The sequence below is a fragment of the Papio anubis genome, chromosome 1 (genome assembly GCF_008728515.1).
Source record: "Papio anubis isolate 15944 chromosome 1, Panubis1.0, whole genome shotgun sequence".
NCBI classification, from domain to species: Eukaryota; Metazoa; Chordata; class Mammalia; order Primates; family Cercopithecidae; genus Papio; species Papio anubis.
In genome coordinates this window covers 118,695,931-118,723,495 of record NC_044976.1, presented here as the reverse complement: position 1 = coordinate 118,723,495, position 27,565 = coordinate 118,695,931, and the positions used below count along the sequence as shown (strand labels likewise).

General features: G+C 43.8%; 1 protein-coding gene across 1 annotated transcript; it reads left to right on the top strand.

Annotated features, from left to right (window-relative positions):
• The first annotated feature begins 4,746 nt into the window (after window positions 1–4,746).
• On the top strand, window positions 4,747–22,893 carry LOC101014695 (putative neuroblastoma breakpoint family member 8). Its single transcript, XM_031666080.1, is given in 15 exon segments — window positions 4,747–6,634; window positions 9,705–9,834; window positions 10,919–11,202; window positions 12,176–12,225; window positions 13,342–13,630; window positions 14,903–14,951; window positions 15,739–15,902; window positions 16,947–16,998; window positions 17,605–17,777; window positions 18,494–18,545; window positions 19,145–19,317; window positions 20,030–20,062; window positions 20,065–20,080; window positions 20,697–21,967; window positions 22,729–22,893. Coding segments are annotated over 14 exon segments (1,950 nt in total). The 5' UTR covers window positions 4,747–6,393; the 3' UTR covers window positions 20,941–21,967; window positions 22,729–22,893.
• The last annotated feature ends 4,672 nt before the right edge of the window (window positions 22,894–27,565 follow it).

The window sequence follows — 27,565 nt, the reverse complement described above, 5'->3', positions numbered from 1 at the left end:
GGAGAATGGCGTGAACCCAGGAGACGGAGCTTGCAGTGAGCCTAGATTGTGCCACTGCACTCCAGCCTGGGCAACAGAGCGAGACTCTGTCTCAAAAAAAAAAAGGAAAGAAAAAAAAAATGACACACTGTTTCCTTGGGAAAATCAATGTAGAACCACAAATTCTGAGGCCAATTCCTGTAAAAGTACTGTCATTCAGTTTGATCTAATGGTACAAGGTCAGCTTTGAAAGCCAAAAGGAACTGGCTTCTAATTCCTATTCCTCCTCTTACTAGATTTGTGACCTAGAGAAATTTTCTAATCTGTCTGAGTTTGTTTTCTCACCAGGAACCAGATAATATCTATGTAATAAGATAGTTTATAGAATTAAATATGATCACATTGCAGTGGACATGAACCCTAATTAAGTGCTAAGAATATAGTTACACTGAGCTTTCCTTTATCTTCTTTAAAATTGTAGACAAACAACAATTGACAAAGAATAGACAAAATGTTCTAACATAAATATTCTTCCATTGTTTCTAGAAAGAAGTCACACATGCAGTATAAATATTTAGAGAGGATCTAGTTTGCATTAAATAACCTTCCCCAAACCCTGAAGCAGGACTACTTTCTAACACCAGAGATGAAAGTCTTAACTGGGTCCAATCCCTGTGGTCTCTTCTGTCCCGAATGAACTGAGAAAGCCCACTCCAGTCTCAGAGCAGCACAGGCTGCCAAGCATTCTCAGAGTGGCTCTTGACTTCAACTCTAATGGCCCTGAGCTATAGATGGCAACTGGGTTGGGTTAAGTTCAGGCTGAAATATATGACCAGAGCTCTTACCAGCATCAAAATTAGTGGAAGGATACCAGTCCCCAGAGCTCTGTTACAGGCCATGGGATGCTCCATGGTGGTGGACTTATGAATACCTATCAGGGAAAATATTGTAATGGACAGGAGGCATAAATAAACAATATCCATCTTCCACTAAAACCCAGGAAAGTTCTCATTCCAAAAGTGATGTCTGGAAGAAAACATAGGTATAAATCTTTGTGACTCTGGATCAGACATTTCTGAAATAGGGACAAGCAACCTGAAAATAGATAGATAAATGGACTTAATTAAAATTTAAAAATTTCGTGCTTCAAAGGACTCTGTCATTGAAGTGAAAAGATGATTCACATAATGGGGAACTATTTGCAAGTCATGTATCTGACAAGGGTCTAGTATGTAGAGTGTATAAATAATTCATAAAACAAAGACAAACAACCAAATTTAACAATGAGAAAAAAGGATTGAATAGACATTTCTCTAACGGGTACATATGAAGGGCCAACAAGCTCCTGCAAATATGTTCAATTTTTTCATCATTAGGAAAATATAAATTTAAACCAAAATGGGATACCACTTCACACCCACTAGTGTTACTTAAAAAAAAAAGACAACATATGTTTGAAAAGTTATGGAGAAAATGGAATTCTCATACATTACTAGTGGAAATGTAAAATGGTATAGCCACTGAGGTTGGAAAACAGCCTGTCAGTTCCTCAAATAGTTAAACATAAAGTGACTTACAATGCAGCAATTGCACTCATAGTTATACAACCAAAAAAATTACAAACATGTTCACTCAAAAACATGTACAAAAACATTTATAGCGGCATTATTCATAATAGTTAAAAAGTGGAAACATCCCAACTGACCATTAGTTGATGGATAAACAAAATGTGGTATAACTATATAACGGAATATTATTTAGCCATAAAAAGGATTGAAGTACTGATGTAAGCTATAACAAGAATGAACCTTAAGAATATTGTGCTAAGTAAAAGATGCATGTGCAAAAGGCCATGTTGTATTATTCCATATACAGGAAATGTCCATAACAAGTATATCCATAGGGAAATAAAGTAGATTAGTGGTTGTCAGGGACTGCAAAAAGGGGAGAATTTGAGAGTGACTGGCAGGAAGTATAGGCATGCTTTTTGGCATTATGAAAATATTCTAAAATTAGATGGTGGTGATGGTTTCAAAACCTTTGGAATATAGTAAAAGACACTGAATGGTATGCTTAAAAATGGTGAATTTTGTGATTTGTGAATTATACTTTAGAAATAATAACAACAATAATAAAGCGAGGTGTCTTTCCACATCTCCATGCCCTGTATTTTCATGGAAAAAAAAAAAATCATCTCAGGGCCAGGCTCAGTGGCTTACTCTTGTAATCCCAGCCCTTTTGGAGGCCTAGGTGAGAGGATCGCTTGAGGCCAGGAGTTCTAGACCACCCTGAGCAACATAGCAAGATTTCATCTCTATAAAAAATTTTTAAAAATTAGCCAGGAATGGTGATGTGTGCCTACAGTTCAGCTCCTTGGAAAGCTGAGGCAAGATGATCACTTGACCCTAGGAGTTTGAGGTTGCAGTTGGCTATCATCAGCACTGCACTCCAGTCTGGGGAACAGAACGAGAGCCTATCTCAAAAAAAAGCATCTTGCATTCATAGTAAGTGACCAGAATATGATGCTGACAGCATGCTGTGATGAAATATATCAGATGAAAAAATTAAATTCAAAAAGATGTTGTTGTTGTTGTTGTTGTTGTTGTTGTTGTTTGTAGAAATAAGGGAAGAGAAACATCTACTTGGAAAGAATTGACACAACTAAATTGGAAAATGTGGGAAGGGGATGGGGAAGAGGGTGCTCTACTTGAGATCTGACTCCAGGGCTTACAGCAAGGGGAACTTGGGCAAGTTACAGACTCTCTGTGCCTTGGTTTTTTCATCAGCAAAACAGAAAGAATCATCCCATAAACTGTAAGGTCGATGGTATCAGTGGGTCCCCAAACTGACTGCACATCTCAGTCATGTTAAACACATTCCAGGCCCCACCTGAGCCCACAGAATCAAAATTCGTGCCAGAAGGACAATGAACTTGTATGTGCACTGACTTTCCCAGGTGTTTCTTACTCTGGTCAACTTGGGGGTAGGACCCATTGAGCTGCATCACATCATTCCAAAGCCAAAACACAACAGCAGAACAAGAATATTTTCAATGCAGTCCCTAAAGCAGAGCAGAAACTGTTGGGGGAACCTAGAAGTAAAGGAGACCTGGCTTGCTGGGCTCCATTTAAACTTTATCCTGAGTACAGCAGAGATAGAAGCCCTTCGGGACACATACCTGAGGCAGTGACAGTCCAACTTTGGAAGAGTGGAAGCCCTAGTTTCAAATTCAAGCATGCTTTGAGTAGAAATTAAGATTACCTCTTTTTGCACAGCAACACGGCCCATCTTTCCTAAGCTGCTCAGCTTAGAAGAAAAGGAATCATACTGCTAAGAAATCACATTTCAGCAGACATGGGAAAGTAAGGAGGTCTTATAAATCTATTCTAGCTATCTAACATGAGATCAGAAATTTAGCAGTTTCTTTCATGTTCAGGAGAGTTGTCCAGAGGCATTTCTAAAAATGGAAAGCATTCCTTCCTGTCCTAAGACATCACTGCTAACTTCAGGGAAGTAAGAACACAGCTGTGCACTCTACAGTATGGGTTGCTTTTGCACCTAAAATGTGTCCAACATCCTGAGACCTGTACCCATTTCAGGGAGCCTTGAGAGGAGCCCAAATCACTGAGTGAATTGGACAGTGCGTGGAGATGGTTCAGCACTGCACGGGTAAGTGCAGGAGCAAGGCCGGGTCATTCTGAGAGACAATGGGTGGCGCCGACGGGGGTAAACAAAGATAAAATCAGAAGTTTGTGCTTCATCTTCAAAAACTCAAACCAATAAGTAATTTGTTCTTTAAAAGTAATAACAGTTATTTTTCTTTTTACATGAGAATTTAATCTCAAAACAGAAATCAGAAAAATATGAAGTGCATAAAACTTAAACAATAGCTTATATGTATTCTTTCTAAATAGAACCAATAGTAAAATCCTCTTCATAAAACATATATTGTGGTTATAAAAAGGCAAAAATCTTAGTAAGACTCATAGGTGTTCAACAGAAGAGTAAATTAAACACAGTCAAGGGAAGACCCAAGTCTCATGCTTCAGACACTTCCGAATTTTGGTCCCAATACTCTAGGAGGTCACACCTCTGTCCTGGAAAATGACACAGGAATGAATATTCTTCCCTTGACTCATTCTGTTCATTCTTTCAGAATCACAGAAACAAAAAACATGGAAATACGGTCAAATAAATAATTTGTTTTCCCTCTTCTTCAGGTCTCTTATCTGTTTTTTACGAATAACAACATTACCTTAAGGATTATGATGAAAATACAATGCCCATATATGTGCACAGTTTTAAGCAAAATGTCTGGTACGAATTGGTCAATGAATAATTACTGAATAATTATATAAATATTGCTGAATTATATGAATTCTATGAATAATTATTGAATAATTATTGTGATTGCTTTTATTGGCAGTGCTCAGAACTCATCCCTGTGTGACCTCAAGTAAGTCATGTAACTTTGTGACTTGCAGTTTCACCATTTTTTTTTTTTTTTGAGACGGAGTTTCACTCTTGTTGCCCAGGCTGAAGTGCAGTGGTGCAATCTCAGCTCACTGCAACCACCTCCTCCCGGGTTCAAGCAATTCTCCTGCCTCATCCTCCCAAGTAGCTGGGATTACAGGCATGTGCCACCATGCCTGGCTAATTTTTTTTTTTTTTTAGTAGATATGGGGTTTCTCCGTGTTGGTCAGGCTGGTCTTGAACTCCTGACCTCAGATGATCCACCTGCCTCGGCCTTCCAAAGTGCTGGAATTACAGACGTAAGCCATCACACCCAGTCTTCACCATTTTTAAAATAAAGAAATTTTACAAATTTTTTTTCCTGCCATATAATGTCAGGTCTCATAGACACCAGAAAATGAATGTATTTACATTGATACATTTCAAAGCAATGTCCTTACACAGCATAGTTGCAGGATGGTGGGGACTGCTGAGAGGTATGCTTTCAAATGAGATCGACCCAGTCCTCTGTCCTTCACTTCCAAATGAATGCTGAGTAGCCCAGGGTCATGCTCATTGCACCCTCAAATCACTCAAGTCCAGCAGCCAAACTAAAGAGACCTCGGCTATGGGACTATCTCCCCAGTCCCAGGCTCACAAAACCTAGGTGGGGATAAAAGCTGAGAAAGTGAGGAGGTGGTTCAGGGGATCACTCTCTCCTACTCATTCCTCTCACCTCAAACTCACCTTCTACTGCACAGAAACAATGAGGACCACCAACCAACCCTAACCATGTCTTGCCCCCTTGATCTTGCCATGTTCTCTTAGTGGAATGCAACCACACTTCAATGGTGTTAGACAAACTCAGAAAATATATGTATGTCAAACGATGTTCCATAAGAACTGCTCATAACCCTGTTCTGTTCATTATATGGGAAAACTGAATGAAAACAACAAAATAGTATCAGGTTTACAAAACTTCCCAAGATAGATGGTCACACATGTTTTCAGGAGATATATGTATAAATAATCTGGATTACTTGATACCTTGAAAAGAGCTCTTGTGGGACTAGAATGACATCGATAAGTGACAAGTATAAAATGTAGTGTTCACTGACATTAGAAAACAAATCAACCCACGCATAGAAGAAAAACTTTGAAGATAATGATGTCAAACTTGTCTTAAGTGCAATGGAAAGCCAAAATTCCGATCCAGTAAGAGAACAGAAATCAACCTGACTATGAGATGCAGCAAGAAGAATACTGAGACAGGAGAGAAAACATTTTTTAAAAATGAATTATTCATTCACTTTTTAGTGGATACAGAAAAAAACTGCAGAAGACCCAGAGAATATCACGGCAGTCTAACAGTTTGATATCTTTCACTTGTGGAAAAGCCTTCAGATCTGTTTTAACTGAAAGAGAAGGTGTGGTGACTTCATGACTACCATTAAGAAAATATAACCCGTTGGGAAACTGTTTCTGACTGGTACACACAAGAAATGAACAATGAGGAATATGCTTAGATGTATTGGGAAAGAGATGGGTCTGTGGCATTGTCACAAAAGTACACAAATCCTGAGAATGACTGCTGAACAAATGGTCCCCCTCAATGCTGACCCTCAGGTAAGACCAAGGGGCCTTGTGTTTCAGCAAAGCCTGGGCAACTGTAATGCAGGGCTCCTAAGATTCCATGACATTCCCTCCTTCTAATTCTGTTATTGCAACTGCAGGCCATTACCTGGCACACTGGCCACTATCTGCCTCACTCTTATCAGAGTCTGAGCTACAGGCAGTGCCTTTGGCTCAAATGTCTGGCATCTCAGACCCTGTTTTTGTGGTTAAGGACTCTAAAGTGCTGTGGCGAGTGATCAAGTTTTTCTCAGCGGTAAGATAACAATTCCAGTTATTGTCATCCCTCAGTCCTGATCAAACCTATTTGATTTCACCAGTTTTCAACCCATGATGTGTTTGAGTTTCTTCTCCCTAGTCCCTGGCTCTACCTCTTCTGGCACAAATGTCAGCATGACTGTATCTGCCAGCCTTTTGTCAAGTGAAAAGGCAGAGATGAACATCCTAGAAATCAACCAAGAATTGCGCTTACAGCTGGCAGAGGGCAAACAGCAGTTCTGAAACCTCAAAGAGAAATTTCTTATACCTCAAACTACTACGTACTCCCTGGCCAACCAGCTGAAGAAGTACAGTAAGTTCTACAGGTTCACTGTATCAAAAATGATGAATGATTACCCATCTTCTCCCTGAGAGGTGAAATGCTCTCTTAATCAAAATTAATTTTATCCTTTCTATGCTTCTAGGAAAAAGAAGAGGGTATTTTCACCTCATTTTCTTAAAGATGGAAAACAGAGGCACAAAGTATTCAGCAGCTTTTCCATGTTTGTAATTTGGTGTGGGATGGAACTAGAGTTAAAATACCAGTTACTGGTGTCTGACATAGGAACAGAACCACCTGTTTTTTTCAGCAAGAGGCTAAATTGTGTTTGCCAGAATTCTCTCTGTACCATATAAGATCCTGCAGACAGGCCGGGCGCGGTGGCTCAAGCCTGTAATCCCAGCACTTTGGGAGGCCGAGACGGGTGGATCATGAGGTCAGGAGATCGAGACCATCCAGGCAACTGAGATCCGGCCACTGCACTCCAGCCTGGGAGACAGAGCGAGACTCCGTCTCAAAAAAAAAAAAAAAAAAAAAAAAAAAAAGATCCTGCAGACAAATAGCATCTAATCTGTGGCTTTACATATCTGGGACTAATGAATTTCCATTCAATTCAGGCCAAGTTCCATGCTGAGAACCCTGGTGGAAACGTGATGATAGCACACAGTACCAACTCCAAGTAGCTGAAAGAGGAGTCTGCACCTAATAGAAATTGTGGTATCCATAAGTGACAGCATCAAGAGCAAGGAGTACCCTGGTGAGAGGAAAGTCCTGCTTTCTGGGGCACAGGTTGTTATTTCTCTCTCTCTCTCTTTTTTTTTTTTTTTTTTTTTGATATGGAGTTTTGTTTTTGTTGCCCAGGCTGGAGTGCAATGGCCCAATCTCAACTCACCACAACCTCCGCCTCCCGGGTTCAAGCGATTCTCCTGCCTCAGCCTCCAAAGCAGCTGAGATTACAGGCATGCGCTATCATACCCAGTTAATTTTTGAATTTTTAGTAGAGACGGGGTTTCTCCATGTTGGTCAGGCTGGTCTCGAACTTCCGACCTCAGGTGATCCACCCGCCTTGGCCTCCCAAAGTGCTTGGATTACAGGCGTGAGCCACGGCACCTGGCCCAGGCTCTTGTTTCTAAAGAGGAAAAAAGAGAGCCCCCAAGACTTTGTGGAGGTAGCAGTGTGTAAAGCAGGAACCTTGAGCCAGTTTCCTGGGTTCCATCTAAGTTGCTCGTCTTCTCTGTGCCTCAGTTTCCTCATCTGTTCACGGGTGTTATAATAATACCTCGGTAAATTGCTGCAATGAATTACACAACCTATTGCTTGTAAACCTCCTGGAACAGTTGTTGGCACAGAGTAAACACTATTAGTTCTTCATTCTACTGTTTCTAACTTAACAGAAATTTGATTAGTATTTGGGCATGCTTCCTTCATGGCCTTATGGTCTTATGCCTCATATTTTATGCAATTATATCCAGATATGATTTTTAAAATCTTGAACATATTGGTGCTTAAAATTCCCAGTTTAAAAAAAAAAAAAATCAGTCCTGTGAACACAGAAAATCTGAGACAGGTCTCAGTTAATTTAGAAAGTTTATTTTGCCAAGGTTGAGGATGCACCCGGGACACAGCCTCAGGAAGACCTGACGGTGCCCAAGGTGGTCACGAGACGCCAATTAATGTATGTAAGAAGTACATTCGTTCAGTCTGGAAAGGCAGGACAACTTGAAGCAAAGGCAGGAAGACCCAAATTATATGATTTCTGAGCACTCTGAGTGTAAGCAGAAATTAACACCAGCCGGTTAAACGCTTATTTTAGTCGTTTAAAAGGAAATTGCAAGATACAATCCCAAACCAGTTTCTTACCTAGTGATAGTGATTGGTCTCAGGCTGTAGACTGCTCTCCACCATCCTAGAAGCAGGAAAAACAACTCATCTTCCCTGTTGGAAGAAGCAAGCTCGAACTTCATAAAGCAGTTACCTGCATTCCATTGTCATGGAAGCAGGAAAACTTGCCTTCCTGTTGACAGCAAGCGAAACTCCAGAAAAAGAAGAGTTGTACAGTAAAATAAATTTAAGATCTCGACCAAATTTGGGTACATCAAGGATTCTCTGGAGGGGGTGCTCTCAGACCTCAGCAAATTGTCCTGTTGGCTTGAGCCATAAAGTTAGTTCATGCTGGTACCAAGCACTGACACATTTGTCAAAGGTCAGGGGCATCTCCACTCAGAATCCCCCAGTGGTGGTTACCGAAATGTGAACCCAACAAATCTGAAACAGGTCTCAGTTAATTTGGAAGGTTTATTTTGCCAAGGTTGAGGATGCGCCAGAACAGCCTCAGGAAGACCTGACGACATGTGCCCAAGGTGGTCGGGGCATAGCTTAGTTTCATACATTGGGAGACGTGAGACATCAATCAATATATGTAAGAGGTAAATTGGTTCTGTCTGGAAAGACAGGAAAACTTGAAGCAAAGGCAGGAAAATTCAAAGTGGAGAGGGAGCTACCAGGGAAGGGAGCTTCCCGGTCACAGATAGGTGACACACAAATGGTTACATTATTTTGAGTATGTGATTAGCCTTTCCAAAGGAGGCAAATAAGATATGTATCTATCTCAGTGAGCAGAGGAGTGACTGAATAGAATGGGAGGCAGGTTTGCCCTAAGCAGTTCCCAGCTTGAGTTTTCCTTAGTGATTTTGGGGGCCCAGGATATTTTCCTTTCGCAGTCTCACAGCCCTAGAAGCCTTCCTAGCTGTACAGAAAATCACCACTTCATTCCCCAGTGCAGGAGAGGCTGCAAGCCTTGGGAAAGCATCCCATGATTCAGAGTCAGACCTCAGGGGCCGTGAATTCTGACCCTGCCTCCTTCCAGGTGACTCATCTTGTCGAGTTGCTTGATGTGCCCCTGAGCTTCTTTTTTCCTGTATCTAAGTGGGGAGTATCAGATGCCAGAAAGTCGGGAGGCTGAAGAGTAAAGATGTGGACATCCCTGCCTACGGCCTGGAACTAGGGACAGTTTTGTCCTTAGCATGGACCTGGCTCCTGCCCTGTAGGCAGTGACCACAGCAGCATGTCCAGCCTTCCACTGAGGCAGGCGTGTCTGTCTTAGAATATGAAGAGTGCAAAGACCTGATAAAATCTATGCTGAGGGATGAACTAAAGTTCAAGGAGGAGAAGCTGGCAGAGGAGCTCAGGCAAGCGGAGGAGCTCAGCTGAGGGGGCCCCGTGGGGGCAGGCAGGTGGGCAGGTGTGTGAATCTCTGTACAGCAGCTCAGCGGGGAGAAGTAAGAGCTAAGCTGGGCCAGGGGAAGGGCAGGAATTGCCACGGCAGGCACGTGTCACACAAATATTTATAAAACAGAGAACAATAATAGTAAGTTATGGGTTGCCTCGTTTTCTCTTTTTCAAACAAGTAATTGTTGAGGTGAAATTTGCATAACACAAAAGTAACCAAAGGAAAGTGAACTACCCAGCAGCAGTTAGTATACTCAAAATGCTGTGCGATCACCACTGCATTTACTCTTAGTCAGAATCACCTCCTGACTGACTTGGGCTTCTCATTTGTTCAATCAATATTGCCTTCTTGACCCTGTCATTCTTTTCTTTTTTCATCTTTCCAGTTGTACCTGGCCACATTTCTGTGCACAGCTTTGTGTCCAGTCACTGAATAATGCACTATGTGTATTTTAACATGAAAATGTCCACAACCAAAATGAGAAATCGAAGGAAAATCCTATTGGAACTCATTTGGTTACAGAAGAAAAAAATGAATGGAATGCTGAAAAATCTTCCTGGAGCTCTCTCTCTCTATTGCAGAGGGGAAGACCTGTTTTTAACAAAAAATATAGCCTGGCGCGGTGGCTCACGCCTGTAATCCCAGCACTTTGGGAGGCCGAGGCGGGTGGATCACAAGGTCAGGAGATCGAGACCATGGTGAAACCCCGTCTCTACTAAAAATAGAAAAAATTAGCCGGGCGCAGCGGCGGGCGCCTGTAGTCCCAGCTACTCGGGAGGCTGAGGCAGGAGAATGGCGTGAACCCGGGGGGCGGAGCTTGCAGTGAGCCGAGATTGCGCCACTGCACTCCAGCCTGGGCAACAGAGCAAGACTCCGTCTAAAAAAAAAATAAAAAAAATAAAAAAATTAAAAAAATAAAAAATAAAAAAAAATAAAATAAAATAAATATATATTTTTTTCTTTGCTTTGCCACAGGCATTTCCCTTAACATGTACTGACTTTCTGCATGGAGGGCTCCTTTGTTGCAATATTAGAACGGATCACTCATCCCTTTCCACTATTAAATTTTCTCTACTATTCCACCTTAGGCAATATAAAGTCTCTGTTCACTCTCAGACCTGAGAGCTGGCCCAGTTACAGGACATGTTACAGGAAGGGAGCGATGCCTTCCTCTCACTGAATCAGCATCTCAAGGTCCTCCTCACTCCTGATGATTCTGACAACTCCCGGGGCAGGACCTCTGAGAGCAGGCTGGCAGAGCACCTTGTCCACAAGCTCAGCCCAGGTAAGGTGACCACAGGCCCTGATGACACAAAGCCCAGGCTTATGAGAGACTCTACACCTCCATACCTTCACAATGACAGTTATATTGGTGGTGTTTCTTTCCATTAAACATATATGGCCATGACATGACCAGGACTTCCTGGGTAGGAACAGAGGTAAGAAGTCCATGGGGTTAGAGGTCACAGTATTGCAAATGTCTCCTCCTCCTTGACAGTCATGTCTTTGGAGCAAGAGGCCATATCCATTCAGTTTTAAAGGACAGGAAGGAGGCTATGACAGAAGGCAAGTTGTTAGAGTAAAAAGAGTCCAGGACTAAGAATGAAGGTTCCCAGGCTGTATCTTCAGCAATGTCCTTAGTAACCGTGGGTGAGTGATTGATTTATCCTTTCTGGATTTCTTTGTCTAAACCTGCAAAGAGGTCAAATTGTCTCTTCAATGGTAGATACAGCATTCAAATATGGGAACACTTATGATTACCTTTCAAAATGAGATGAAGCCCCTCACCGTGTGGTGTTGCAGAAGGCACTTGATGTGGGGGCATTTGGTGGTAGGAAGTGCTTCAGAGTGGAGCATTCCCCATGGAGAGAATGTCCCTGAATAACACAGCAGAAGCCAACTTGGAAGGCTTGTGAAGTCTCCCAATGCATGAAGAAAGGTGGGATAAGGTTGTTTGTCCTCCCCTAAGAGAAAGAAATAGATTCTAAATGTGAGAGCTGTGACAGGACACCGAGCCTGTGCCTGGGAATCAGATCTGTGGCAGGATGGGGGAGACAGCTGCCAAAGTCCAGAAAGATGCTGGACAAGCCTCCAGTGATATGGGGAGCAAAACGTCTTTTCAATATTTGACCACAGCTTGATGGTGACCCTCCAGATCAGAAATGCATTGCCTGATGGATCAGGAAACCATGCCAGGGCATTTTATTAAAGATAAAACATGAAAGCTTTCAGTCCAACACTGACCCATGCATAGATGTTCATGTCTCTGTGCACCTAGGGCTCACTGTGCTTGCAGTGTGTGAAGTGAGGAATATCTAAATGGAAACTTCTGTATTTGTTTGCAGAGAATGATGAAGGTGATAGTGAAAATGATAAAGATGAGGAGATTCATAAAGTACAAGCATCACCTGTCCCCAGGTTACACTGAACAATCAGGAGCGGGTAGTGGGTGGATAAACCATGGAAAAGATCTTAGAATACGAGGGAGTTGAAGGTAGTCACAGATTCCAGATGCAGGATAAAGAAAGCTGCAGAGTGCACTGATTTGATGTGCTCACCCAACAAGGAAATAGGCCTGGTCCATTGTCTTCATGGGCCTTGTAAGCATGACCCTGGATGAAGTCACCAGCCCTAGGGACTTCCTGCACTCACAGAGGAGAACTGTTCTCTCCTGTAATGAAAACCAGGAGGAGATGCAAAGCTGCTTTCTACATGATTGTCTCCAGGTTCTTGTTAAGAAAGATAAATAGCAAAGAGGTGGGCCAGGCACGGTGGCTCACACCTGTAATCCCAGCACTTTGGGAGGCCAAGGTGGGTGGATCACCTGAGGTCAGCAGTTTGAGACCAGCCTGGCCAACATAGCAAAATCTCATCTCTACTAAAAATACAAAAATTAGTCAGGTGTGGTGGGGGGCACCTGTAGTCCCAGCTACCTGGGAGGCTGAGGCAGGAGAACCGCTTGAATGCAGGAGGCAGAGGTTGTAGTGAGCCGAGATCATGCCACTGCACACCAGCCTGGGTGACAGAGTGAGAATGTGTCTCAAAAAAATAGTAAAGGGGTAAAAAGCAGAGGAATTATTTAGGAAGTTTCTAGAAACTAAACATCAAGAGAAGTACCTAGAAAAAAATTGTACATTTCACATATTATTTTTATAAAAAGACCCAGAAGACACACCATTTCTGGAGCCTACAGTGGCTCAAGAGCCTGTATTCCCTTGGTCACAGTATTTAAATGCAACCCAGCTTTGGCACACCGTGTAGCAGCTGTTATGGTTCTCCATGTATGTATCTCTGTGTGTGTCATGTCTGCACACACAGAGATAGCTGAGCCTCCGTCCTCCTCAGCTCCTATCTTCCCAGTGCAATGAACACCAGCTGCTCCCTTCCTCTTTGGCTCCCATGGCATCCACAATCTCTTGCAGAGAAAGGAGGAGTGCCTGTTCCCTCTTACAGGGAGCCACCCGTTTGCTTTTTGGGACAATTCTCTTATACCTCTGTCAAAACTGGCTAGGACTCCCTGGGTCCAATTGAGGGTCCAATCTCTCTGTGTTTAATCTTTTGTCATCTCTCTCCCCACTGGCTCATCAGGGAGGTGCTGAAGGCTGAAGAAAAGGAAGTCCCTGAGGACTCACTGGAGGAATGTGCCGTCACTTGTTCAAATAGCCACAGCCCTTCTGACTCCAACCAGCCACACAGGAACACCAAAACCACATTTGAGGAAGACAAAGTCGACTCTGCACTGGTTATAGACAGTGAATCCTCTCATGATGAATGGGAGGATGCTCTACACATTCTCCCAGGTAGACTCTATATTCTCTGCCCCTCATACCTCTGTCTAGGCTGAGGAAGATCAACTCCGAAAAAGAGCTCTATACAAACAAATTGGTTTGAATCAGAAATTAGGATGGGGTACTAAACACAGATATCAGGTGGTTTAGGGATTTTCCTCTCCTCCTCAGCCCTGTCTCCCTGTCCCCAGTGTCATGGACCCCAGGCAATTGGGACAAACTCATAGTCACCTTTGTCCAGGAGGTATACAGGAGGTATCTATCAAGCCTTCTAGCTTGGATCCAATATCTCTCATCATCTGTCATTATGTCATCTGTCCCTGAACAAAGTTCATGGAGTTTTTATGCCTTTTTAAGGAAACTGGCAGCCTTGCCTTTGTATTTGGAGGTATTGTTCCCCCAGTTTTACTGCTCTCAGCTTCAGTCTTGATCTCCGTTAAGTCAGCTTGCTTAGCTGCACAGTCACCTTGAAACCAGGATGGAAACATTTATTCTTTACCTTGCTGATATGCCTCCATAGAGCAAGGCTGGGCCCTGAGTTCTCCACCCCATCAATGGCCAATGTTTCTTTGTAGCATCACAGATTTTTTTTTTTTTTTTTTTTTTGAGACAGAGTCTCACTCTGTCACCCAGGCTGGAGTGCAGTGGCACAGTCTTGGCTCACTGCAACCTCTGCCTCCTGGGTTCAAGCAATTTTCCTGCCTCAGCCTCCTGAGTAGCTGGGACCAGAGGTGCACACTACCATGCCTGGCTAATTTTTATATTTTTAGTAGAGACAAGGTTTCACCATGTTGGCCAGGCTGGTCTCGAACTCCTGGCCTCAAGTGATCCATCCACCTTGGCCTTCCAAATCGCAGATTATTTTTTAAGACAGAGTTGTTAGAATTCATCCATCAGTCCAGTCTCATATACAGATGTCTTTAAACATTCAATGACCATGTTATCTGGTGAGATAAGTCAGTATTGCAGCAACACTCTCAGAAAGTAGCTTGACCAATTTTTGGAGATTTTTTTGGGAAAAATTTTGTTTAACTTGCATAGACTCAGGCAGGGAATGTGGCATTATGGTCTACCCATAGAGGGAGATTTTGGCCTGTGGGTCTGGAAAGGAGGCTCATCTACTTCACACCAGACTTAATCTAGGGCACCCTAGAACATTCCTGTCAGAATCCATATTCTTGCACTGAGAATATTTATTTCCTTGTGCTATGACTGGACACTGATTTGGTCATATGTGAAGTGTGATTTGCTTAATGTGACCTGCTTCTCTGAATTTATTTACAGAAAATCAAAGTGATCAAGAGGAAGAGGAAGAAGGGCCAGTGTCTCCCAGGTAACACTGTGGAATTGTGGGCTGTTACTTCAGTAGTGACACTTGGAGACTGCAGATCCAGAGAAAACGAGGAAGTGATGAATAGAACTATTTCTTCCATTCACCCAGCTACAAATTGTCCTTATTAACACTGTTGGGGGCTATTCATGGCACTTGTGTTGGTTTTAATTTTGTAGTCCTCTCAAGATAGGAACCTGCAATCAGATGAGCCAGGTGAACTAACCAAACAGGGATTTCTTGGTGTTGCCTGTTCTCTCCCACGTGTTTAAATCCAAGGAGAGATGCATATATGCTTTCTGCCCATTTGTTGTTAGTATGTTTGCTAGTATCTGTGCAAGAGAAGAAATTCAGAAAATAAACATATATCAAAATATTGGAAAAAGGAGGCCCTTAATACACAGGCTGTATGTCTGCACTGCCTCAAGAGCTCTGTTCACTTGAATGATGCATGTAAAATTCAACATAATTTATGCAAAGTAGTTAAAGTCCTGTGTCAGTTCTCTGTGCTGCAAGTCATGATGGTAGTTTACAGGGAGAGTCTGGGTGCTCTGCAGTGGCTCATCTGTGGCAAATGCACTGAGCATAACCAGCACATTTTCGATCTCTCCCCAAGACAGTCACTTTCCACCCTGCATTTAGAAGGATAGCTTTTTTTCTCTTGAAGGAAAAATGCCTTTGCTTTTTGTGATCACTCGATTCTGTTTCCCATTGGATCAGCTGAAAGGCTTTGTTGTCTAATCTTTGTTGGTTTAATCTTCTGTCATCTCTGTCCTGCCTGGCTCATCAGGAATCTGCAGGAGTCTGAAGAGGAGGAAGCCCCCCAGGAGTCCTGGGATGAAGGTTATTCGACTCTCTCAATTCCTCCTGACATGTCTGCCTCGTACCAGTCTTACAAGAGCACCTTTCACTCATTAGAGGAACAGCAAGTCGGCTTGGCTCTTGACATAGGCAGTGAGTACTCCATTGTGAAGGTGATAAAGCTCCAGATCGTGTCCCAGGTGGACCCCATAATCTTTGGGCCTTGTGCCCCTGGTTGGGCTGAGAGTTGCCATCACTGTGGGCTGAACCTATATATCAGTGTAGATTTCAATCACTCTGGAGTTGAGTCTGAAGCACAGGCATGGGGTGGGTCAGTGGGCTTTGCTCTCTTCCTAGTCTCAGGCCATGCCCATGGCACCCTTGACCGACTGTCAGGACATTGAACTCAAGGCAGGTGTGGCAAACTCACACCAAGCTCTGCAGCACATGCCCAGGAGCTGTCTGTCAGATCAGCTCATCTGAATTAAATGTCTCTTGCCAGCTACAAAGTTCCTTATGAGTTTCGTTCCCCAAGCATGTCTTTGCGGTTCTCTATCTGCCCAAGGCCAGTGTCACCCTTGTCTACCTCTCAGTGGAAGATGTAACCCAGGTTTCACTGAATTCATCCCCATTTTCTGTGTCTTCTAAGTTGGCTTGTTTTAGCTCATCTGTCCATCTTCTTGCTGGTATGTTTTCTACATAAACAGCCGACTTTTCACTCACAAAAACCATAATAGCTGATGCTTCTGTGTAGAACCAAGACTAATTTTGACTCAAGAGCTGGTACATTGCACCCCTTCATCAAATCTCAGTGTCCACAATCTTGTAAACTATCAAATCCTGGGTATTTGATGAGAGAAAGCTTAATATTGAAGTATCTCTCCTACGAGGTGTTAGAACTATTTGCCTACAATCTATTGGGGGAAAAAAATTGCTCATTTGTGTACACACACCTAGGACAGAGCACATTGGGAAGATAACATTCCAAAACAGGGGAATTTTGCCCAAGGCTCATGAAAGGAACCAAGTCAGTTCTCTCAAGACTTGACCTCAGGCCTCCTGGTATATTTTTCTCAAAGTCTCCTGTTCTCACACTGAGAAGACTGATGTCCCTGTGTTAGGATTGGACAGAGGATTGTTTCTGTGTGCAAGGAGGAACTGCCTAATGTAAGAAGCCCCATCTGAATTTATTTGCAGGACATCAGTGTGATCAAGTGAAAAAGGAGGATTGAGAGGCAACATGTCCCAGGTGAGTCTGAGAAATTGTGGACAGTTAATTTGGTGTTGACACCTGGAGACGCCAAGTCCAGGGAAAACAGAACATGCTGAAAATAACGATTTCATCTTGTCAACCAAGCCTGAATTACTCCTACTAATATTGCTGTTGCTTTTCATTACAGTAAATGTTTAGGTTTCCATTTCTTCCTACCCTTATCATTTACTAACCTAGTGAATGTTGACCATACCTCAAAAGCTGTATTCTCATGGTGACTGCAGGGAAACTTGAGCACATTTTATGGAAAATTATTGAGCCCACTGTTTACATGATCACTGTTCACTGTGTGTCCTGAGGGCACTAACTCAGAGTGTCCTTTAACTCCCTCATCAGTGTGTCACCTGGACAATTCACTAAGCTCTCTTTGTCTCTCTTTCTCTCTCTCTCTGTATTTCTCTTTCATCATTTACTACCCAGCCGTGGTCTATTCCTACATAAAGCCAATAATTTGTTACCTCATTAATGGATCTATCTTTTTTCTTTTGTAACCACTTCCTTATGCTACCCATGAAATCTAGCTGGGGCTCTGCAGTGTCTGATTTTCCCTGGCTTACTCTTCAGTTTTTCCTACTTCTCCAGGCTCCGCAGGGAGCTGCTGGAAGTGGAAGAGCCTGAAGTCTTGCAGTACTCACTGGATAGATGTTATTCGACTCCTTCCAGTTTTCTTGAACTACTGAACTCCTACCAGCCCTACAGAAGTGCCTTTTACTCATTGGAGGAACAGCGTGTTGGCTTGGCTCTTGAGGTGGACAGTGAGGACCCTACAATGAAAGTGATAAGGATCCACCGCGTCTTCTGAATACGGGTCATATTCCTGCTGCAAGTGGCCCTTACTGAGCTGAGAGATGTCATTGCCACAGGGAGGACCTATAGGCACATGTAGGTTTGAATGAAACTCTAGTTCCACCTGGAAGCCTAAATATGGGATGGGTCAGTGAGCATGGCTGTCTTCGTAGTTGCAGGCCATGCCTGTGGCACTCTGATCCTACTCTCAAGACACTGGACCCAGGCAGATGTGACAAATTCACACAACTATGATTTTGACTCAATTTTGTATTTGTAGATTTTCTCCTTTACTCTAATTTCAGTGTTTAAAATCTTTTCAATCATGAAAAAGCTGAGTTTTTTATGAAACAGGGCTGAATATTGCAGTTTTTCTCCTAGAAATCATTTGGGGGCATTTGTTTTAAATTGATTGGAAAAATACCACGTAACCATTTTCACAAACTTGGGACAAATGATATTGGGATAACAATCTACCATAATAGGGACATTTTACCTGTAGTTTCTGGGACAAAAACCAAGGAATCTCCATTATAACCAGCCTTCAGTCCTCCTGAAGTATAGCTCTCAGTGCACTATTCTCATGGTGAGAAGACTGAGGTCCCTGTGTGAGGATAGAGAGTGGATTGTTACATGTGTAGGGGAATTGGCTTAATGTGTCTGTCCATGTCTGAACTTATTGCAGAAATTGAAAAGTACCAAGAAAAGGAAGAAGACCAAAACCTACCATGCCCCAGGTAACTTTGAGCAATTGTGGATGCTTAATTCTGTGTTGACACCTGGAGACGCCAGGTCCAGGGAAACCAGAGTGTGTTCGACTTCATCTTTTCAACCAAGCCTGAATTCCTCCTGCTGACGTTGCTGTTGGTTTTCATTGCAGTAGACCTTTTGGTTTCCATTTCTTCCTCCCCTTATCATTTACTAACTTACAGTAGGTTGACCGAACCTCAAAAGCTGTATTCTCATGGTGACTGAATGGAAACTTGAGCACATTTTATGCAAAATTGTTGAGCCCACTCTTTTCATGATCACTGTTCGCTGTGTGTCATGAAGGCACTAACTCAGAGTGTCCTTTTACTCCCTCATCATGTGTCAACTGGTCAATTCACTGAGCTCGTTTTCTCTCTCTCTCTCAGTCTCTCTCTCTCTCTTTCTCTTTCATCCTTTCCTACACAGCCATGGCCTATTCCAACATAAAGGCAATAATTTGTTACCTCATTAATGGATCTATCCTTTTTCTTTTTTAACCACTTCCTTATGCCCCATGAAATCTAGTTGGGGCTCTGTGGTTTCTGATTTTCCCTGGCTTACCTTTTAGTTTTTCCTACTTCTCCAGGCTCAGCAGGGAGCTGTTGGAAGTGCAAGAGCCTAAAGTCTTGCATGACTCAGTGGATAGATGTTATTCAACTCCTACCAGTTATCTTGAACTGTCTGATTCATGCCAACCCTACAGAAGTGCCTTTTACTCATTGGAAAAACAGCATGTTGGCTTGGTTCTTGGCGGGGACAGTGAGTACCTTACTATGAAGGTAATAGGTCTCCACTTGGTCTTCCAGAAGGGGTCATATTCCTGCTCCAAGTGGCCCTTACTGAGCTGAGAGATGTCACTGCCACAGGGAGGACCTATAGGTGTATGTAGGTTATAAGGAAACTCTAGTTCCAGTTGGAAGCCCAGACATAGGATGGGCCAGTGAGCATGGCTCTACTCCTAGTCTCCAGCCATGTCTGTGGCAACCTGAGCCCACTCTTAGCACATTGGACCCAGGCAGATGTAAAAAATTCACAGAACTGTGATTTTGACTCAAGGGTTTGTAGGTTTCCTCCTTCATTCTAATTTCAGCGTCTAAAATTCTTGCAACCATTAACAAGCTGGGTATTTGATGAGACAGGGCTGAATACTGCAGTTTTCCTTCTAGGAATAATCTGGGACATTTGCTTTGAATTGATGGGAAAAGTAAGGCATAACTGTTTCCACAAACTTGGGATAAATGATTCTGGGATAACGATCTAGCAGAATAGGGACATTTCACCCTTGGTTCAGCGATGCAAACCGAAGAACCTCTATCATGACCAGCTTTCAGGCCTCCTGAAGTATGTCTCTCACAGTGTCCTGTTCTCATGCTGAGGAGCCTGAGGTCTCGGTATGGGGATTAGACAGTGGAGTGTTATGGGTGTAGGTGAATTGGCTTATTTTGTTTGTCCCTGTCTAAATGTATTGCAGGAATTAAAAAGGACCAAGAAGAGGAAGAAGACCAAGGCCCCCATGCCCCAGGTAACTCTGAGCAATTGTGAACAGCTAATTCTGTGTTGACACCTGGAGACTCCTGGTCCAGGGAAAACAGAGCAGGCCGACAATATCGATTACATCTTTTCAACCAAGCCTGAATTATTCCTAACCATTGCTGTTGATTTTCATGGCAGTAGATATTTAGGTTTCCATTTCTTCCTCCCCTTATCATTTACTAACCTACCGTAGGTTGACCATACTTCAAAAGCTGTATTCTTATGGTGACTGCATGGAAACTTGAGCACATTTTATGGAAAATTATTGAGTGCATTCTTTTCATGATCACTGTATGCTGTGTCCTTAGAGCACTAACTCAAAGTGTCCTGTTACTCCCTCATCAGTGTCTCACCTGGACAATATACTCAGCTCTCTTTCTCTCTCTCTCTCTCTGTCTGTCTCTCTCGCTGTCTGTCTTTCTCTTTCATCCTTTTCTATTTGGCCCTGTTCTGTCCCAACATATAGCCAATAATTTGTTACCTCATTAATGGATCTATCCTTTTCTTTTTATAACCACTTCCTTATGCTACTCATGAAATCTACCTGGGGCTCTATGGTGTCTGATTTTCCCTGGCTGACTCTTTAGTTTTTCCTGCTTCTCCAGGCTCAGCAGGGAGCTGCTGGAAGGGGAAGATCCTGAAGTCTTGCAGTGCTCACTGGATAGATGTTATTTGACTCCTTCCAGTTATCTTGAACTGCCTGACTCATGCCAGCCCTACAAAAGTGCCTTTTACTCATTGGAGGAACAGCATGTTGGCTTGGCTCTTTACGTGATCAGTAGGTTCCTTACTATGAAGGTGATAAGGCTCCACCTGGTCTTCCGGATAGGGGTCATATTCTTGCACTGAGCAGCCCTTACTGAACTGAGAGATGTTGCCACAGGCAGGACCTATAGGCACATGTAGGTTTGAATGAAACTCTAGTTCCATTTGGAAGCCCAGACATAGGACGGATCAGTGGGCATGGCTCTATTTCTATTCTCAGACCATGCAGTGGCAACCTGTGCTCAGTCTGAAGACATTGGACCCAAGTTAGGTGTGACACATTCACATAACTATGCAGCACATGCTGGGAGTGGTCTGTCAGACATTCTAATTTGAAAGATATACCCACATATCTCTGGGTAGCTACAAAGTTCCTCAGGGATTTCATTTTGTAGGCAAGTCTCTGAGCTTCTACACCTGCTCAAGGGCAGTGTCATCTTTGTGTACAGCTCATGCAAAGGTGTTACCCTGGTTTTAATTAACCTAACCCCATTCTTTGTATCTTCAATGTCTGCTTTTTTAACTGATGTGTCTGTTACCTTTTGTTTTGGTTTTGGAAGCAGGACTGAGCCTTGTCACTTTTTGATGCCATGAATAACCAATGTTTTTTTATAGAACCAAAGACTTATTTTTGACTCAAGGGTCTGTTGATTTTCTCGCTCATTGTAATTTCAGTGTCTAAAATCCTCACCTTTGTGAATAAGCTAGGTATTTGATGAGACAGGGCTGAATACTGCAGTGTTTTTTTTTCCAGAAATTATTTTGGGTGTTTGCTTTGAATTGCTAGGGAAAATATTGCGTAACTGTTGGCACAAACTCAGGAGAGATGATACTGGGATAATGATCTACCAGAACAGGGGACATTTCACCCTTAGGTTCAGAGATGAAAACCAAGGAATCTGTATCACGTCTGGCCCTCAGGCCTCCTGGAGTATGTCTCTCACAGAGTTCTCTTCCCATGCTGAGAAGACAGATGTTCTCGCTTTAGGGTTGATGGTGGATTGTTGCATGAATAGAGGAATAGACTTCATGTGTCTGTCCCTGTCCACTTTGTTGCAGACATTGAAAAAAATCAAGAAGAAGAAGAAGACCAAGACCCACCATGCCCCAGGTAACTTTGAGCAATTGCAGACATTTAATTTATTGTTGATACCTGGAGATGCCAGATACAGGGAAAACAGAACATACCTATCCATTCATTCAGCCAACCATGAAATCGCCATATTATTCATGTTAAGATTATCAGTGTGGAATAATTATTAAACAGGATTATTAGTTAATATTAATATTATTGGTACAGTATTAATAAAGTTGCCTCTTTTCATTTTACACCTGTATTTGTATTTGTTTCTCTTGTTAATTCCTTCAAAATTGTACTAATCTTTATTCAGTTGACTTTGTTGAACTGATCAATCACATTTTCTGCAGTTTCCCTTTCTGCCTTTTTGGCTTAAAGTGAACTTGAGATGCTCATCTGATGTCTGCCTCTTTGCCATTATATTTGCAAATATCTGAGAGCAGGAATGTGAATACAAATAATTAATATCATGCCAAAATTTTGAGAACAAGAGATGTTGAGGTCCCAGTAACTCTGTCAGTCTACGAAGACACAGGGGCCTGTTGCATGTGCCATGTCATAGCTCTTTGGTACAGGAATCACTCCGTCTCCGTCCTTTCCAGCTCACTGTCTACCCAGGACACTGAGCACCTGCTGTTCTCTCTCCTGCTGGAGACAGAGAAGGATCATTCTCTGCCTGAGGGGACTGTTTTTTGCTTCCTCTGGCATCTCCTGTCAGACTCTTTGTAGAACTAGCTGGACACTGTGGTTTCTGTTCCCTCTGGTGTTTATCTTCTGTGTTCTTCATCCACCAGACTGAGCCCGGAGCTGCCAGAGGTGGAGGAGCAGGGCGCCCCGCAGGACTCTCTGGATGAAGTTTACTTGACTCCTTCACTTCCCTCTGACCTGTCTGACTGCCAGCAGCCTTACAGCAGCACGTGTGCTCATTGGAGGATCAGCTCGCCTGCTCTGCTCTGGATGTAGCCTGTGAGTACTCCAGCCCGAAGGTCACAAAGCTCTACTATTCTCCCAGGCAGCCTCTATATATTCTGTTTCCTGTAACTTGTGCAGGTGAGATGGATCATCTCTGCAGGCAGCCCCTGTAAATTCAGAGTGTTTTGAATCTGGTTCTTGGATCCAGTTTTAAGCTCAGACATTCAATGGGTGGAACCCCTTCTCTTGTGCCAGGTGATTCCTCTGTCACTCGACTCCTTCTCACAAGAGCAGGCTGTAGGTATCAAAACAGGTCAGAGAGGGGAATGATGAGGGATCACTGCACACTCTTGGTCGCAACAGCTCACCTGGAGAATTTTGTATAACAGACTTCATTCCTTAAGATAGGGCATCTCTCTTTTCAGACATTATGTTGAACAGTGCCCTTCTCATCACATATCCTGAACAGCGCCCTTCTCTCTTCTCTGGCCATCCACCTGTGCCAGCAATTTTCCCCCATTATTTTGGAGGACTGTTTCATGATTCCTGTGTTTCAAGCCAGATTCTCTACTACCTCCTCTGAGGTGGCTTCCCTCCACTGAAGCAGTTAGCGTCCCTTCCTCCGTGCATGGCCATGGCTTGCATCCTCTGTAGAGCCCCGTGGTTTCTTTCATGTGTGGATTTGTGGTTTCAATCATGTGTCGTCTCAGTGCTATGTTCTCATGTAAACCATCAACAGCTAGTGTCCCTGGTCAGGTGCTGGCCTAACTGATGAGCAAAGCGCAGTGGTTCTCATGCCCATGATCTCCAGCAAACCCTTCCTGTGAGCAAGTGCCCCCTGAGGTTGCAGTTTCATAGGGTGTATAAGGAAAAAAAAACAATTTTCTTCTCACTCATTCTGGTTTTTATACCATTATTCTGGGAATTTCATGTGGATTGTTAGTAGTTTTACCCATCAAAACTCTTGTAGGAAGAGCAAGTAACTCTGTGATGTCCCCCATCTGAATATGTTGTAATGAGAGTAGTGACTGAAACTTTTGTCTTCCATTCTATTTTGGTCAGTAAGCACCTTTCCTGCTGGAACCATCCTCTTTCCTGTGTTTCATTTCTCCTTCAGTTTCAAAGAAGTAAAGGCTTTTGTAGGATCACAGCAATTCATAAAATGAAGTAAAATACACATCGCCCTTCCACCTGTTGTACAGGTTGCCCTTGGCCAAGCAAGCTCTTTCCTTGCTATAATCCATACAGTGCTCAAGGGGCACTCCTAGTGGGCAGTGGCATCTCCATGTTAGAGCTGAGGATGCTGAGGCTCAGCAAGGTCCCTTTGCTTGCCCAGGATGCCCCAACCAGTCACAGTGAGAACATGGGCCCCATGTCTGCCTGACTCCATGGTGCGGTTGCTCTCATTTCTCTGCAGTGGGATCTCTCAGAGACTGGCTAGGATGGGTGCTCAAGATTTTTCCCTTTGTAGCAAATTTGTTGGAAATGATTTCAAGCTGAAACAGAAAATTTGCTGGTCTGGTACAAAGAACTCCTATATTCCCTGACACATGTAACCCAGTGATAAACACCTTGGTGCACTTTGTGAGCAGAACCAGTGGTTCCTCCAGTCCCCCCAGGGGGACCTACAACTCCAGAGGGTGCTTACTGGAAAATTTCTCAAGGGGTGAAAGGTGCTGGTCTGTTCCTACCTTGTATCACTTGGGTTTCTGCTCTCAACATGGCAGTGTTGGAGCCCTTGTAAAGTTACTGGACTTTGTCTCAGGAACACCCCAGTCAGGACCAGGCTGCCAGGATGAGGAAGGGAAATGCTCAGACACATGTCTCAGAAGTAGACGCCTGTGATATGGGCCGGCTCTGCCAGGGCATCATGAAACATAGGCCAGGAGAGGCCACATTCATCCATGCAGACAGGCTAAGATGCATGAATGCACTGTCTCAATTACACCAGGAGGCATCTGTGTGTGGGTTCCGATGATAACCTGTGAAGAGTCTGTACTGTGCACAGCTGTGATCCCAGTCGTGGTGCCAGAATTGATGTGCTCCACCCATCCTCTTGCTTCAGGGAAAGTCACAGTAGAATCAGCGAGAATACAATCTAAATCATAACTTGATCACTTATTAGGACTTTTCCCCACCTGCTCAGCTAATACTATGTACAGTGTTTCAGAAGTTTGAGATGTTTTTTGTTTTCTTCTGAAAATGCAAAGAATATTAAAAGTATAAGCTTAAGAAGACTTAGTATTCTGAGAAAGAGAGATAAAAGGACCTAACAAAATTAAGTGTTTAGAATTAAAAATATTTTTAGACATTGATTCTAAATCACACATGCAGAGGACAAGAATGGGAAGCCTGGGTTTGACCAGCCTTCCCCAACCAGATTTGTCCTTTTGAGATGTTTCCCCATCTGCCCAATATGAACTACCATGAAGTCGCATTGAGTGTCCTAAGTGATGGTTAATGATCAGTAAACTGTGCCCTGAGCAACTAAGGAGGCCACATGAGGTGGAGCGAAGGGCTCAGGGACAAAGACCCAGAAGCTGGAAAGCACTCCATGCAGGGCTGCGCCAGGGAGGGGCCAGCCTGACTCCAGGGAAGAGTCTGTATGAGGGAGGGATGGGAGGTGATGCTGGATAGGAACATGGGGCAGAAGTTAGAAGGAGCACAAAGGCAGGGTGAGTGGGGAGAGTCATGCAGTGGGCAGCGGAGAGAGAGTTTTTAGAAGCAGAGTAGGAATGTGGAAAGAACAGGACTTCTTGGCAATAAAATTGCAGAGATAATTGCTAGTGTGGAGATGGCAGAATCAGAGATAGCAGTTGGGGGTGTGTATGAAGCCAGGCATCAGTGATGAGTCTGTGCTCTCAGGAAGATGAAAGAGAACAGGTACACGGAAGGCATTTTTAATAAAACTTAGAGAAATCTTGATGAGAATGAGGATGTGCAGAGGGGAGGAGAGAGAGGAGCCCTGCAGCAACGTGGATCAAGCCCTGCAGGCCCCGTCCTTCTTCTGAGGCAGATCTGGACTGGCGTGAGGCCACCGGAAGTCTTTCCTTAGTCCACTTTCTGAGAGTGTGATCTCCTCTTCCTGTGGAAATAGCGATCATTTTTATGAGGGGTGCTGCCCGGACCCCACTGGAGGAGTGGGTAAGATGAGGACTGTGCTCGGTGTTATCTCCCTACAGAACCACACACGCTGATCGGTAATACCTGTGGCCCCTAAGTGTCTGTGAGGGGACTGGTCCCTCTACAACATTGCTTATGGCTGCGGACACCCACTATATGGCAACAAGATGTGTATGTGTGGGTAGGTGGCAAAACCATTATAGGCAACGGAAATTCAAAATGTTCTAGAACCCTAAAATGTTCAACTCATGTAGTATTTGGTCTATTGCAGGGGGCCCCAAGCCCCTGGGGCTGTGGTCAGCTACCTGTCCTGGGCCTGTTAGGCACCAGGCCGCACAGCAGGATATAAGCAGCCGGCAAGCGAGCATTCCAGCCTGAGCCCCGCCTCCTGTCAGATCAGCGGTGGCATTAGATTCTCATAGAAGCACAAAGCTTGTGAACTGTGCATGAAAGGGATCTAGGTTGTGCGCTCCTTATGAGAATCTAATTAATGTCTGATGATCTGAGGTGGAACAGTTTCATTCCGAAATGATCCTTCCCTCTTTTCAGGTCCCCCACCCTTGATCCAAGAAAACATTGTCTTCCACGAAACCAGTCCCTGGGGCAAAAAGGTTTGGAGACTGCTGGTCTACAGCGTCCCAAAATCCCTTTCTATGGTTCCTTTCCAAAGCCTGGAGGCTCTGAGTCCTCCTCGTTCTTATACTCCTGTGTGTTGAGAAAAACAGCATTTTCTATACTCTGAAGGCTCTCCAGAACATTCTTTCTAGGCTGCAGGATGGAGATTAATAATAACAGAATAATTGGCTTGGCCTTGTTAGCCAATCCAAAGCCCTCTAGGCTGAAGTGGGGGATTTTCACTTCAGTGACATCCAGTCTGGGTACCTTCCATCTCAGCATCCCCAGGCACAGACAGGAAGTGACATCACCCATTTACATGATGTCTGTCTTTGTGGCCTGGGCCACTGGGTGGCTTTTACCTCAGAGGCGGAAATGCCAGAGATGGGTGTTCTGGGCATGATTAACAAAGGGAAAACTGAGAGCGTTCCTACTGAAACCCCTTCTCCTTTCAGCTCCCACCCAGGCAGCCTGTCCTTATAGGCCTTGGAGTGGAGACTTGAGCCACCACCTGTCAGAAGTGCAGGCTTCACAGGCACAGCTGGAGCCGAGAACCCTGGTGCCCAACTGTCTGCGACTGCAGCTGGATCGAGGGTTTGACTGTGGCTATGGCTTAGCCAGGTGGGGCGTTTCCTCCACCACCTGCAGCTTCACAGCCAACGCTGGTCCTGGGAAGCAATGGCCCTTCCAAGGTAGGGAAGGAAAGGGGACCAGGAAGCTGTAATCCGGGTGTTGGTGATCATGGTGCTGTGAGGGGAGGAGGCAATGGGGTCTCTTCATGCTCCCTCAGAGTCAAGTAGAAATCCACAATGTTGCAGCCCAGTGAGTGAGCAAGAGCCTGGGGTTTAGGATCAAATCTGCTCTCAGGTCCTGGGTTTAACCCTTACTCATTATTCATCTCAGCCAAGTCATTTGTGGTGTTGGCATTTACATCTCAGTTCTGTCATCTGAAAGACTTGAAAAATAATATCTACATTCAAT